The sequence below is a fragment of the Oncorhynchus mykiss genome, chromosome 16 (genome assembly GCF_013265735.2).
Source record: "Oncorhynchus mykiss isolate Arlee chromosome 16, USDA_OmykA_1.1, whole genome shotgun sequence".
Lineage (NCBI taxonomy): Eukaryota > Metazoa > Chordata > Actinopteri > Salmoniformes > Salmonidae > Oncorhynchus > Oncorhynchus mykiss.
The window spans coordinates 42,673,670-42,688,408 of NC_048580.1; the positions used below are offsets into that span (position 1 = coordinate 42,673,670).

The following is a 14,739-nucleotide window of genomic DNA, read 5'->3' on the forward strand; positions in this document are numbered from 1 at the left end:
GAGGCTTGGTTCCAACAAACAATTTCTTGAAATCTTGAGAGATTCAATACATTTTAGCTTGTGCATGTTCTAATTTGGTGTGAGATTCAAGTAATATTTTCTAAGACAGATTTTTCGTAAAAAAAGAAACTGAAAAACATATTTTATACTTTATCATATTTAATAAATCCCATATAACTCCCTATCATGATACAATCCCTTTTGGACATTAGATGGTCAAAAAGACAGGGCATAGACTCACCCTTCCACACTGAAGGTTACAGGATGTGATTGTCAGAAAGTGTGGCTGACTGTATGAGGAGAGCAGCTTTTATTGAGTGTCAGGGACTCCCTCCTCTGGTGAAAATGAGACAAACGCTGATTTACAGTAAGGAAGATTTCCTCTACAATAAAGGAAAGCAAAGGGAAAGGGGGTTACCTAGTCAGTTGTACAGCTGAATGCCTTCAACTGAAATGTGTCTTCTGCATTTAACCCACAACCCCTCTGAATCAGAGTTAATGGCTCAACGCTCTAACATAGTACAGCCTCAGTCCAGTCTGAGTATACTATAGGCCTAGTTTTACTGGAGGAAATGTTGTCCTTCTGTACCAAAACCAAGCACTTAAATTAACTCACACAAAGCTAAACATATCAGAAAAAATGACTACAAAAAGGATTTTAGAGAAATGACACGGGTTCGGTAACTAGAAAGGAAAACACGAGATTTATTTTATCACCACCAATATTCACAATTCAACACGATCCTCCCTTTTTGTTCTGCTAACTAGAGTGCAATTATACCAACACAAAATGATCAAGGTTAATAAATTAAACAGGTTATTTACAATTATGCAAGACACAATACTTAAAAAAACAAAACAGTCAAAGAATGTAGTGTCATTCTACCACAATTGATGGTATGAAACCTTCAAAGTCCACATAAGAAAAGAGTACAGCTGTCAGTTTTAACAAAATTCCTTGCAACAACAAAAAAAGCATGTCAAATTCAAAGGCTTTGAATAATGTTTGAAACGTCAACTAAAATAAGGAAAGACGAAGAGTAGGTCACAAAATACAAAATGCCTGTAATTCCAACTGAACAAGAAAAACAATGAATTAGTAGTTATGACACCCTGTATGTACTCTGACACAAATGATTCACTAATTCTAACAGTAACCCGTCAATGGTATTAGTTTACATCTTTATAATACATTAGCGAAAATAATATAAAATGGGGACATTAGCCTACGACACAATGTAATTATTTACACTTTTTTGTACCAGTCGTCTCTCTTCCCTTTCTCCTCCTCTTCCCGAGGAATAGTATGTGAGGAATTCATTACATATTTTTATTTAAAATGTGCACTAATACCTATTGAAAATCAACACATTCTACTGGGCCATTCACTCTGTGCAGGTGAAAATGGTTATCTTCTATTCCAGACATGTCTGTGAGAAGAGAAGAACTGGGAATTGTGGGGGCTCAGCTCTGGGTGAGGGGAGAGGGCAGACGGACAGTGGTCAGAGTATTTTCAGCTATGGCTTGAATTGGCTTCATGTCACAACTAAAGTGAATCATGCAATGATACAGGGTGGCAAGAACTGGCGTCAGGAGTGGGCAGTGACCACGTGACAGGGTAGCCTACAGACTCCCTAGCCTAGCGGACACACAGCTAGTCTGACGGCCAAAGTGGAACATACGGCTTGGCTACAAATAGCATCCAGTTAGTGGCTGAATATTGACCATGCTCTTCAGTTTAGACACAATCTCTTTTACCAAACGTACAAAATGACAAAGACACAGCTTTTGACATCTGAGACAGTGGGTCAGCATGCTATACTAAAAGAACCAAGCCACCTCCACTTGGCTGGGTTATAGTCGTTGGGTGACGCACAAACACATACACAAACAGAATTTGATCAGTGCACTGGTTCATCTCTAAGCCCCAGAACTGTTAACATAAAATTGCAACAAGTCCTTGAGAAACGCTACTTAAATACCAGTGTTCTCCATTAACAGAATGTGCCATAAAAAAACATTTGAATTTGTAATACAACTATTATGTTGATGTGTAAAAAAAAAAAAGATAAAAGAAAAGAAAAAGGGGATATTAAAAAAGTTTGATTCCAGTGTATTTCACACTATATTTCCAATAGAACTACAATGATTACTCTTATGATGTACAATTTAAACATAAATACCAATTCAATGCATTTCAGACTGACACGCTTGTGTTGTTCTTTTATGTACTGTATGTTAGTCAAATCCAATCAAGTGTTCCTTGTTAGTTCTCTAGGCCCGATGTTTAGATACCAAACCTGATCTATATTGTTAATGAGTCCATGATTAAGAAGTACACAGCCCTCTGTTAGTTCATTATGGCACATATATCCTGATGGTATTCACACATTTTAGACCAGTGACCATGATAAAACACAGAACTTCAGTTACGGTAACCACCAAGCCAATCAGTCTGGAAACATACCCAGTCATACTTGTCAGTCTTTACATCTAAACAGGGGAAACTTACACAACAACTTTCTCTCTTCTCAAATCAAACTTGTTTTTTCTTCCCACACCATCTCTTCCAATTGCACATGAACATTTAAGAATAAATTAAAGGGGAAGGGAACCCTTTAGGTTCTTATAAAGCGCCGGCTCTGTTAGATGAGATGTAGGGAGGTGTGCGAGCAGAGATCTCTCTCCTCCCTATGCACAGAAGCAGGGCTCTCTAGGAGGTGAGCTTTGAGTAGTTGGGCGGTGAGAAGCGTCTGCGCAGATACTTGAGGATGTAGAGGGGCAGACAGCTCACCAGGGTGATGACCGTCACCTTCCACAGGAACGACAGCGTGGCGATGAAATATACATCTAGATACAGCCAAGGAAACAGAGGGCAGGATGGTGGGTCATTTAAACAAATATGTTTTGTATATGAGGAATTGAGTAAGTATGTCTTAATGTAATCAGGTTAGTATGACTACTGTTTTTGATTCAGTTGCCACTACTCAGTTCATTTAGTGACTAGGGGGAGACCTAGCATCTAAATATATGGCAGATGGGGGAAATGGCTTGCCATGTAATTGACTTATATTCAAGCTGTTCCATTCAGGGAAATTATGTACCTTTGGTGTCACTTGTGACTTTAAAAAGTTAAAATGGCCTCTCTTTTACGAAAGAGGAAGACGAGAAGGGCACTTTTGACCATGTTCAAGTCATAATGCTCAGTGGTCTGAAACTGACCTTCACACCCCACATAAAGGCTTAAAATAGCATTTGGAAAAAGCGAGTAAATGATCAGAATCTACACAACTACTGCATTTGTACACAGCCAGCCTAAGAAACCAAATCTGATTTTCTTTCTACAGTTGAATTCGGATGTTTACATACGCTTAGGTTGGAGTCATTAAAAATCGTTTTTCAACCACTCCACAAATTTCTTGTTAACAAAATATCATTTTGGCAAGTCGGTTAGGACATCTACTTTGTGCATGACAAGTAATCTTTCCAATAATTGTTTACAGAAAGATTTATTTCACTTATAATTCACTGCATCACAATTCCAATGGGTCAGAACTTTACATATACTAAATTGACTGTGCCTTTAAACAGCTTGGAAAATTCCAGAAAATGATGTCATGGAAGCATCTGATAGGCTAATTGACATCATTTGAGTCAATTGGAGGTGTACCTGTGGATGCATTTCAAGGCCTACCTTCAAACTTTGCTTGACATCATGGGAAAATCCAAAGAAAAAAAAAAAAAAAAAATCCAAAGAAGAAAATCCAAGACCTCAGAAAAAAAATTGTAGACCTCCACAAGTCTGGTTCATCCTTGGGAGCAATTTCCAAACGCCTGAAGGTACCATGTTCATCTGTACAAACAATAGTGCGAAGTATAATCACCATGGGACTACGCAGCCATCATACCGCTCAGGAAGGAGACGCGTTCTGTCTCCTAAAGATGAACGTACTTTGGTGTGAAAAGTGCAAATCAATCCCAGAACAATAGCAAAGGACCTTGCGAAGATGGAGGAAACAGGTACAAAAGTATCTATATCCACAGTAAAACGAGTACTATATCAACATAACCTGAAAGGCCGCTCAGCAAGGAAGAAGCCACTGCTCCAAAACCGCCATAAAAAAGCCAGAATACGGTTTGCAACTGCACACGGGGACAAAGATTGTACTTTTTGGAGAAATGTCCTCTGGTCGGTCTCATGAAACAAAAATAGAACTGTTTGGCCATAATGACAATCGTTATGTTTGGAGGAAAAAGGGGGAGGCTTGCAAGCCAAAGAACACCATCCCAACCGTGAAGCACAGGGGTGGCAGCATCATGTTGTGGGGGTGCTTTGCTGCAGGAGGGACTGGTGCACTTCACCAAGTAGATGGCATCATGAGGTAGGACAATTAGGAGGATATATTGAAGCAACATCTCAAGACATCAGTCAGAAAGTTAAAGCTTGTTCGCAAATGGGTCTTCCAAATGGACATTGACCCCAGCATACTTCCAAAGTTGTGGCAAAATGGCTTAAGGAAAACAAAGTCAAGGTATTGGAGTGGGCATCAAAGCCCTGACCTCAATCCTATAGAAAATTTGTGGGCAGAACTGAAAAAGTGTGTGCAAGCAAGGAGGTCTACAAACCTGACTCAGTTACACCTGCTCTGTCAGGGGGAATGGGCCAAAACTCACCCAACTTATTGTGGGAAGCTTGTGGAAGGCTACCCGAAACATTTGACCTAAGTTAAACAATTTAAAGGCAATGCTACCAAATACTAATTGAGTGTATGTAAACTTCTGACCCACTGGGTATGTGATGAAAGAATTAAAAGCTGAAATAAATCATTCTCTATACTATTATTCTGACATTTCACATTCTTAAAATAAAGTGGTGACCCTAACTGACCTAAGACAGGGCATTTTTACTAGGATTAAATGTCAGGAATTGTGAAAAACTGAGTTTAAATGTATTTGGCTAAGGTGTATTTAAACATCCGACTTCAACTGTATATACAAATACTTTTTTCTGACTGTCCACAGTTTTATATGTGACCCATATAAGATTTGCTCATTCACACAGATGTAGCCTCTGAAGTAGCACACAAATGCAATGCTCATTTCCTGTCACTGTTCCTTTACATTTTGGGGCGGTTGTCATGGTAAAGGTCATGTCCAAAAAACAACATTTGAGCAAAAATATCTTATCTGAGGGTTCCGTCAGAGGTCACATATGGAGGATCGACTTTGTATCAGGATTCAGATCCACATATGGAGGTGGTGTAAATAGGAAGTCAAAATATCAGATTCCATGTGGTTTTTCGCTGTTCACACATTAGGGAAATAATCAGAAAGGTATCAACTAATAATAATGAATTAAGCTACCTGTGTAAACGAAGCCTTACGCTTTTTAAGTGACAAACCAGTTTCTATAAAAAAAAAAATGTAAAATGTGATGTTCGACATGTGGTACAGTAGTTTCTGAGATACAGCCTCTGTTTGGTCATAAACACAAAGACCTTGGCCAGTGTGTGTGTGGTAGCTGGAGCAGGAAACTAACATGGAGGCTAGCTGGCTGCACTCCTCTGGTACTATTTGTTACTTTATTCACCTTTAGCAGGACTTCCTACAGGCAGTACATTCCAGGTCTCAGCCAGCCCAGGGCTAACTGGACACCAGAGGCTATATGAATGGAGAAGAGCCTGTCATCACTGAACACTGACGTACAAATGCAGCGGCAGTAAAAATGGGAAAGTCCATCACTATCAAATCTATCACTGTGTACTTGTAAATCAAATTGTAGCTGCATTATTTTTGCTTCAATCAGTATCAAAACTCCTGACATAGGAATTATTTGGCCATTATACGTATGTGTGTTTACCCACCTATGAACTTGTGCAGGAAGACGAGCGAGGCAATGTTACTGACTAGGCTGAGAAATTTGTGTGTAATGGCGTGTCTGTATGCGTGTTTGAGTACAGTATGCATGTTTACGCACCTATGAACTCGTGCAGGAAGACGAGCGAGGCGATGTAGCAGGCCAGACTGAGCAGCTCGGCTACGATCATGAGCCAGTGCCATGTCTGGATGGTGAGCGCCACCATCAGCAGCTCCGTGAGGATCAGTGAGGTGAAGGAGATGGCCACGATGTGGACAAACTCTGACTCAAACAGCAGCAACGCCCCATACATAATGATACTGCCTTAGGAGCACAGAGAACAGGCAGCACAACATCAAGAGCACTGCCATTGCATTGGTGTGTAGCTGTGTATGTTTTTGTTGTTGTTTATTGTTGAAAAAAAATGTAATTATTCAATTAATCACTAAATGAATTAAACCAACCTGGTAGACACTTTGGTGCCATTAAAAAGCATGATTGAGTGGCTATATACAGTGCCTTCGGAAATTATTCCAAATGTTTCCAAATTTTCTTACGTTACAACCTTATTCTAAAATGGATTAAATAAAATAAATCCTCACCAATCTACACACAATACCCCATAACGACAAAGTGAAATAGGATTTTTCTTAAATGTTAGAAATTTGGAACCACCAATCAGGCGTTTATGGTAGTGGCCAGACGATAGCCACTCCTCTGTAAAAGCCATGACAGCCCGCTTGAAGTTTGCCAAAAGGCACCTAAAGGACTCAGACCATGAGAAACAAGATTCTCTGGTCTGATGAAACCAAGATTGAACTCTTTGGCCTGAATGCCAAGCGTCACATCTGGAGGAAACCTGGCACCATCCCTACTGTGAAGCATGGTGGCGGCAGCATCATGCCGTGGGGATGTTTTTCAGCGGCAGGGACTGGGAGACGAGTCAGGATCGAGAGAAAGATGAACGGTGCAAAGTACAGAGAGATCCTTGATGAAAACCTGCTCCAGAGCACTCAGGACCTCAGACTGGGGAGAAGGTTCACCTTCCAACAGGACAATGACCCTAAGCACACAGCAAAACAACGCAGGAGTGGCTTCGTGACAAGTCTTTGAATGTCCTTGAGGGGCCCAGCCAGAGCCCAGACTAGAGACTAGAGCTGTGCAGCGACACTCCCCATCCAACCTGACAGAGCTTGTGAGGATCTGCAGAGAAGAATGGAAGAAGCTCCCCACATATAGGTGTGCCAAGCTTGTAGCGTCATACCCAAGAAGACTCAAGGCTGTAATCACTGCCAAAGGTGCTTAAACAAAGTACTGAGTAAATGGTCTGAATAGTTATGCAAATGTGATATTACCATTTTTTTTATTTTTTATACATTTTGCTTTGTCGTCATTATGGGATATTGTGTGTAGATTGAGGGGGGAAAACTATTGAATACATTTTAGAATAAGACATTAACGTAACAAAATGTGGAAAAAGTCAAGGGGTCTGAATACTTCCCGAATGAACTATGTACAGAACCAGTCAAACGTTTGGACACACCTACTTATTCCAGGGTTTTTCTTTATTTTGTACTATTTTCTATGTTGTAGAATAATAGTGAAGACATCAAAACTATGAAAGAACACATATGGAATCATGTAGTAAACAAAAAAAAAAGTCAAAATATATATTTGAGATTCTCCAAAATAACCACACTTCGCCTTGACAGCTTTGCACACGCTTGGCATTCTCTTAACCAGTTTCATGAGGTAGTCACTTGGAATGCATTTCAATTAGGTGTGTGCCTTGGTAAAAGTTAATTTCCTTCGTTTGAGCCAATCAGTTGCGTAGGGGTTGTATACAGAAGATAGCCCTATTTGGTAAAAGTCCATATTATGGCAAGAACAGCTCAAATAAGCAAAGAGAAACGACAGTCCATCCTTACTTGAAGATATGAAGGTCAGTCATTTCGGAAAAGTTGAAAGTTTGAAAGTTTCTTCAAGTGCAGTCGCAAAAACCATCAAGCGCTATGATGAAACTGGCTCTCAAGAGGACCGCCACAGGAAAGGAAGACCCAGAGTTACCTCTGCTGCAGAGGATACGTTCATTAGAGTTAACTGCACCTCAGACTGAAGCCCAAATAAAAGCTTCAGAGTTCAAGTAACAGACATCTCAACATCAACTGTTCAGAGGAGACTGCGTGAATCAGGCCTTCATTGCTGAAAAGAAACCACTACTAAAGGCCACCAATAAGAAGAGACTTGCTTGGGCCAAGAAACACGAGCAATAGACAGCTGTACTTTGCGATTTTTGGTTCCAACCGCTGTGTCTTTGTGAGACGTAGAGTAGGTGAGCGGACGATCTCCGCATGTGTGGTTCCCACCGTGAAGCATGGAGGTGTGATGGAGTGGGGGTGCTTTGCTGGTGACACTGTCTGTGATTTATTTAGAATTCAAGGCACACTTTGGGCTCCCGAGTGGCGTAGCGATCTAAGGCACTGTAGCGGAGTGCTAGAGGCATCACTAGAGACCCTGGTTCGATTCCAGGCTGTATCACAACCGGCAGTGATTGGGAATCCCATAGGGCAGCGTACAATTGGCCCAGCATCGTCTGGGTTAGGGTTTGGCCGGCGTAGGCCGTCATTGTAAATAAGAATTTGTTCTTAACTGACTTGCCTAGTTATATAAAAGGTAAAAAAATATATATATATATATAAAAATAAAACTGTATGCTACCACAGCATTTTGCAGCAATATCCCATCTGGCTTACGCTTAATGGGACTATAATTTGTTTTTCAACAAGACAATGACCCAAAACACACCTCCAGGCTGTGTAAGGGTTATATGACCAAGGAGAGTGATGGGTGCTGCATCAGATGACCTGGCCTCCACAATCATCCGTTTGGGATGAGTTGGACCGTCGAGTGAAGGAGAAGCATCCAAGTGCTCAGCATACGTGGGAACTCCTTCAAGACGGTTGGAAAAGTGTGCCTCATGAAGCTGGTTGAGACAATGCCAAGAGTGTGCAAAGCTGTCATCAAGGCAAAGGGTGGCTACTTTGAAGAATCTAAAATATTTATAATTTGTTTAACACTTTTCTGGTTACTACATGAAGCCATGTGTGTTATTTCATAGTTTTGATGTCTTTACTATTATTCTACAACATAGAAAAACGTAAAAATAAAGAAAAACCCTGGAATGAGCAAGTGTGTCCAAACTTTTGACTGGTACTGTAAATCACAAGGGTCATTTCAATTCATGTGGCACAGGGAAACTCTCTGCGACAATAGAGTGACAAAATTAAGACACAACACCTGTAACTGTAATGCTCAACCTGAACCGTGGCTCTGCTTATTCTGTTATACAACACTTCGCTATCATGAAGAAAAATGGACAATTGAAATACAACTAAGAAAGTTTTCAACACAGTACAACCAGATCTATATATTTTGCATTAAAAAAAAAGGGAATCGATGTCAAGATTTCTCACAGTTTCCCATGTCAGGAAGAGGAAAAGGAACTTTTTCACTTTTCCATCTTTTTTTAATTTATTTTTTTAAACGCTTCCATAACCTCTCTGATTGTTAATGTGACCTCTAAAAAGGGACGTAAAAACACACTTCCTGCGATTGAAAATGTAATTAATACCAACAGATCTAACATGGGATGTATCCTAGTTCTGTATCGAATACAACGACATTCTCATCACATTGAGTAAAAATTGTGGAAGGGTCAGGGTCAGACAGAAGTCATTTTCCTGTTAGACATTCGTATACATTTGACAATAAAGTAACCTTCTTCTTATTATTTTTATTATTATTATTTTTAAAAGCATACAAAACATTGCCTCTGTGGAAAACTGTAACGGAATAAAAACCAAACAACCCACCAACGGCCTTAAACACAGAAACCAGGCCCACTCAATAGCAAAGAAGAAGGAAAAAAAGGATCATGGCTAAGGATCTTCCATCAACTGGGATACTCTACTAAACAAACTATTTGGAGAGGGAAAGGTGGGAGGTAAGGATTGAGCACTGAGCGATAGACAAAAGGTTTAGGGGTGTAGTTTGGATGCTTCTGGCAACGCCTTTGCAACACAAATGGGCCGTGGCAAAACCCCCTTAGGTTATTTAACATTTACAAAAAGCACAGACATAAATAAACTCTACTACTAGCAATTAAAAAGAAAGTGTGTGGGTTGGTGGGGAGCATCATGGATCCTACACCATAGGGCAGGGCAGTTTCTAAAGTAGTAACTGTGTGTGAAAGGCCTAAGGGATTAGTTGTTTTCCAACAACAAAACATAACATTCCTATCTATAGGAATGCATATCAATAGATACTCAAGCTACCGAATGTATCATTGTTTCCACAACCGACTTACCTTGATAAATACTTATTAGGACCCATATCAGAAATGTCTTAAAGGACAGAGGTCGACCCTGAAAAAAAGAGGAATATTCAGAAGGATTTGAACAATGAATCCACGCACAATAAGTACTAAACGTTTAATGGGAAACAGATATGTGCAAATATCTGCGTGTAAAGTGTTCTCGAGGGCGGAGAGAAGTCTATGCAGTATGTATTAAAACAATGTTTACCTGTTGATAACACCATGCAAATCATACCGGCCAATAAAGACATGTATTACCTTCAGGAGATCCTTATATAACTCGGGATAGAGCATGGCTACTTCTGACTTCACATCTTTATCCAACACGAGGGAGAACACAGGGAACATGGTGTAGATGGTGGAGTAGCTAAAACAAAGAACATTCACAAATATAATTAGCAGATTGCAGACGATAGTAAGAGAATACTATCATTTTAGTTACAAAAAAAACCCACGTCATTTCTCAGGCACGTCATTACCAGACATTAACTGCCAGAGAACATGTAGTCACGTATGGTTATGTGGCTACTAATATTAATTCTCGCAGATTTCGGTACAGTTCTCTGACCTCCATTCGAAGGCTGGATAGAGGGGGTTTTGACGAGTCAGTAAGGGTTCAAGTCATCTCATAGTAGTGTCTTAGCAACACTGCGTCAACACAATCTAAATATCAACAAAACATGGAGCTAACACATAGCTGAAATGCCATTGTGATAAGCCACCGCTATACAGAAAAGATCATCTCACCCAATAATGAGGAATCCTTGGTAGAGGGGGACAGAGGCAAAGTAGAAGACAGAGGAGAACACAGCCTGGGGGAGGAAGAAGAGATCACGGATGAGTCATCATTGCCGGATGTAGAACTCGTGTGCTTAACGTCGCATTGACAACTGTAATACACAACGACAAAACACCATTGACACAATTTGCCAAAACTATCTACACGTTACTTTCATCTAAAAATGAGTCAACTGATTGAAGTAATAGCTCTAAGAATAGATTATAAACCTATTATTATCACTATGGCGAGGTACTACTTCACCTACGTAGTTTAGAAAACTGACTAACACTGACTACTAGTATGATGCTACATGGTTTGAGCAGCAGCCAGACAGAGCTGGGCCAGCTCAGGCCCTATATCAAACACTTAACAGCTGTGGCTGTGGGCAGCGTTAATTTGAGACACATGGGGGCCTCCCTATCGAATGAGTCTATGGCCTGGTGACTCACATGGCTTTCCCTTTTTCCTTGGTCTGGGAGACTAGCAGGCTGAAGAGCTGGATGCATGGGCTGTGGTACTCACAAGGGCTGAGGCTTGGTTTTGACACTGAAAACTGTGGCCTCCTAGAAGAGCTCCTGGGGTCCCTTGCTCTGACTCACTCCCCACCCTGCTCCAACTCACTATGCCTGTCCCTAGGTACCCTCACTACCCACTGAAATTGGGGCTCTGGGGCTGGTTCTGCAGGCTCCCAAAGAAGCTTCTGGCACTGCCTGTCCTGACTCACTCCACACCCCGCTCCACCCTTTGGTACCCTGGTCCTGCCTACCTGCATGGTGCTGATGCACAGGCTCCGGTGGATGACGAACTGGGAGAGGCCGGCAGACCTTTTGTAGCTGTTCCGCCCGTGGACCATGAGGAGTCGGCCCAAGTGCTTGAACTGAGTCACAGAGAAGTCGGCAGCCAGCGATGCCTGCTTCCCTTCCTGTTAACAAACAACGTGGTGGTGGAAAATAAGAGACATTTACAAAAAGGTTAGCAAAGGTCTTCTTTAACCAGAAAAACACTTTTTACGAGTGTATATAAAGAATAGTAGGTCCAAAAGTTGAGGAAAAGTTGAAACTAAGTGATCAACTGAAAATTGGAAAGGCCAAACTGCCACTGAGTAAATACTGTATAGTTCCCCATTTCTGCCAATAATTACCAACTATTGAGTTTATGTGGAGCTCTTGTCCATATTTGCTGAATGGGTCAGAAAGAGCAATCTGTCAATGAGGTAGGAACTCTGCATGGTTGACCCGTCAGCACTACAGTTCAAGCAGTCACAATCAGAACAGAAAGACAATACCACTCTGTCACATTCATTTCCTCTACACCCATGACATGCTTTCACACAGTCAAAAAGGAATCATCTGTGCATGATATGACATAAACAAGTGACAAATGTATGTTAAAAAGACGCTCTGGCCAGATGGAAGCCGACTCTCAGGAAACACACAACACATACCGATGGCAGAGAGTGTGTGTGTTTGTGTGAAAGCAGAGCGTCAAGGCGACAGGGACAGAGAGATTCTTACTTTGCCCTCCACTCCCACGCCACAGTCGGCTTCCTGGATCATGCTGACATCGTTTCCTCCGTCCCCTAAGAGAAAACAAACAGATATCAGTGGAAGTGTCAGGAGAAATACGTCTGTTAATGTGACTCACAAGAGAGACGGCTGTGTGTGTGTGTTTGTGTGTGCGTGCGTGCGTGCGTGTGTGTGCGTGATCTGACCTCTGCAAACTCTTTATCACATCATGAAAACAATACCCTTCAACATCTTTAACATACAGATCAGTAACCCTGCAGTGAAATGCCATGCCATTGGAGAGTTTAAGTGAGCTGAATTGTTAACACTGTAATGTCCCAATAGAGAATAGCTTGGGGGCTGACACTGGGGAGACTCACCTACAGCACAGGTGAGTTTGCCTGTGCGCTCCTGCAGCAGGCGGACTATCTGGGCCTTCTGGGTTGGAGCGCAGCGGCAACACACCACGGCAGGACACTGACACGCCAGCTCCATAAACTCGTACTCATAGAACTTCAGACACACCTGTATGACAGTATGACAGACGAGGCTTGAACAACAAGCCAGGGGCCAACAACCGACTGTGGTTTACGTCTGTATTTCTATCAATGATGTAGACTCCTTCCTCAACGTCTGTTACATTTATCTAGGAAGTTGTCAATTGAGACCCAATACAATGCAGCAGTGTGATAGGATAAAACTCAAAACAAGCTGAGGGTTCTCAAGGTGTCTCAGACTTTTTCCCATGTTAGACTGACTCTTACCAATGCCACAGCCACCACTAAAGGCCTCTTCAGTAACATTGCTTTGGTACGTCTTACACAGAAAAGGTCAATTGTTCAGAGTGAGGACGGTGCTCAGCTTACCTCCAGTGAGTCCCCTGATATGACCAGGGCACAGTCGTGTTTCCTCCGGAAAGCGTTGAGCTCCAGGTGGGCCTCTCCTCGCGTCGTCACCTAGGACCACAGACAGTATAGGGCTTACCATCATGGTCACAGACATACAGACACACAGATAGCTATCTAACCCACAGGAGTAGCTGCTCTCCTTACTGCAACTGTCATCCACACGCTAGATTAGCATCAGGGTGAACTGATCAACTGTCAACTGAGCATGCAAACCAGAACCAGAACATGTGATTTGAAATGCCAAAGTAAGTTATAAAAGGAGGACCAGCTCAACCATGGATCATTTTGTTGGTTTCTATAGACTACTATTTATTATCAAATATGGAGGTTGATTGTAAACATCCCATAGTTTCTGCAACTCTATCAAACTCATGTGGACTCAACATTTTTGAAAATGTGGAACTGGAAATGACCGCAAGACATCAATCTGTCAACCAATGTTCTGCACTGGTATGGCTATATTCCTCTCCTATTGCCTGTTCATACGTCAAGTCGTCAACCCAGGTGCCATTTGTGTCGAACCAGGAAGCCAATAGCAGATGCCCTGGCTATTGGTCCAATCAAAAGTCACAGCCCCTGCCCTGCTCCGCTGGGAGAAGCAAGGGGACTGTTTTCATGCTGTGCCAGCCATTGTTATCCTCTTCCAGTAACAATTGTTGTACACAACTCCTAACATTCCTATGGCAGGCAAGCTCTCCCTTTCTGCAACTGGAGATCAGCCAAAAGGGAACTCAAAGGACTATCAAAGCAGCAGTGCAGTTTGAGAGCTAAACCTGCAAAACAAATTAGGAAGTTAGGTTCTCTGTCACTGTGTTACCCAAGGGAGTGGTTCAGCTGGTCCTTACCAGCCTGTTTCCAGACCTGGGTTCAAAAGCTATTTGAAATCTTTCAAATACTTTGAGCGTTTTCTTTAGCCTGCCTGGAGTGTCGGGTTGGCGGGGTTTGTACTTTTGGGACTTATCCATTGGTTATATTGCAACAGGGAAGATCATTCAAACACATCTAAAGTATTTGAAATGATTTCAAATAGTATTTGAAACCAGATTTTGAGAGCTCAGGTCTGTTTTACACTGGCTTGGATGCTCATTCCTGTGTGAGATATTTATTGATGGGGTTGCTAGCTATCCAGCGGATCTTGGCTAGGCTGGGGGACTACATAACCATCGCTATGGGCCTTCACCACACAGAGGGTGGATGTCCCAATAAGGTCAGGGCAGACAGGAAACTGTGGATGCCCCTGTGAACTAAGAATGACTCCTTATTTATTCTAATCCACAATAAATATGATATTGAAATAGCAGTGGTAAAACAGA

The 14,739-nt window shown here is 41.7% G+C and overlaps 1 protein-coding gene across 2 annotated transcripts in view; it reads right to left on the reverse strand.

The window, feature by feature from the left end:
• Positions 1-685: 685 nt before the first annotated feature.
• Positions 686-14,739, reverse strand: part of LOC110492057 (probable phospholipid-transporting ATPase IIA) — a 39,542-nt gene continuing 25,488 nt past the window's right edge. The window contains exons 20-28 of one of the 2 annotated variants that reach the window (XM_021566036.2): positions 13,385-13,474; positions 12,899-13,043; positions 12,528-12,592; positions 11,780-11,935; positions 10,980-11,044; positions 10,491-10,599; positions 10,224-10,281; positions 5,978-6,181; positions 686-2,850 (exon numbers count right to left, since the gene is read on the reverse strand). In XM_021566036.2, the coding sequence (XP_021421711.1) occupies positions 2,714-2,850; positions 5,978-6,181; positions 10,224-10,281; positions 10,491-10,599; positions 10,980-11,044; positions 11,780-11,935; positions 12,528-12,592; positions 12,899-13,043; positions 13,385-13,474 (1,029 nt within the window). In that variant the 3' untranslated portion in view covers positions 686-2,713. Of the gene's footprint in view, positions 2,851-5,977; positions 6,182-9,304; positions 10,097-10,223; positions 10,282-10,490; positions 10,600-10,979; positions 11,045-11,779; positions 11,936-12,527; positions 12,593-12,898; positions 13,044-13,384; positions 13,475-14,739 lie in introns of those variants that run through there. The other variant, XM_036946948.1, reaches the window with a different exon arrangement.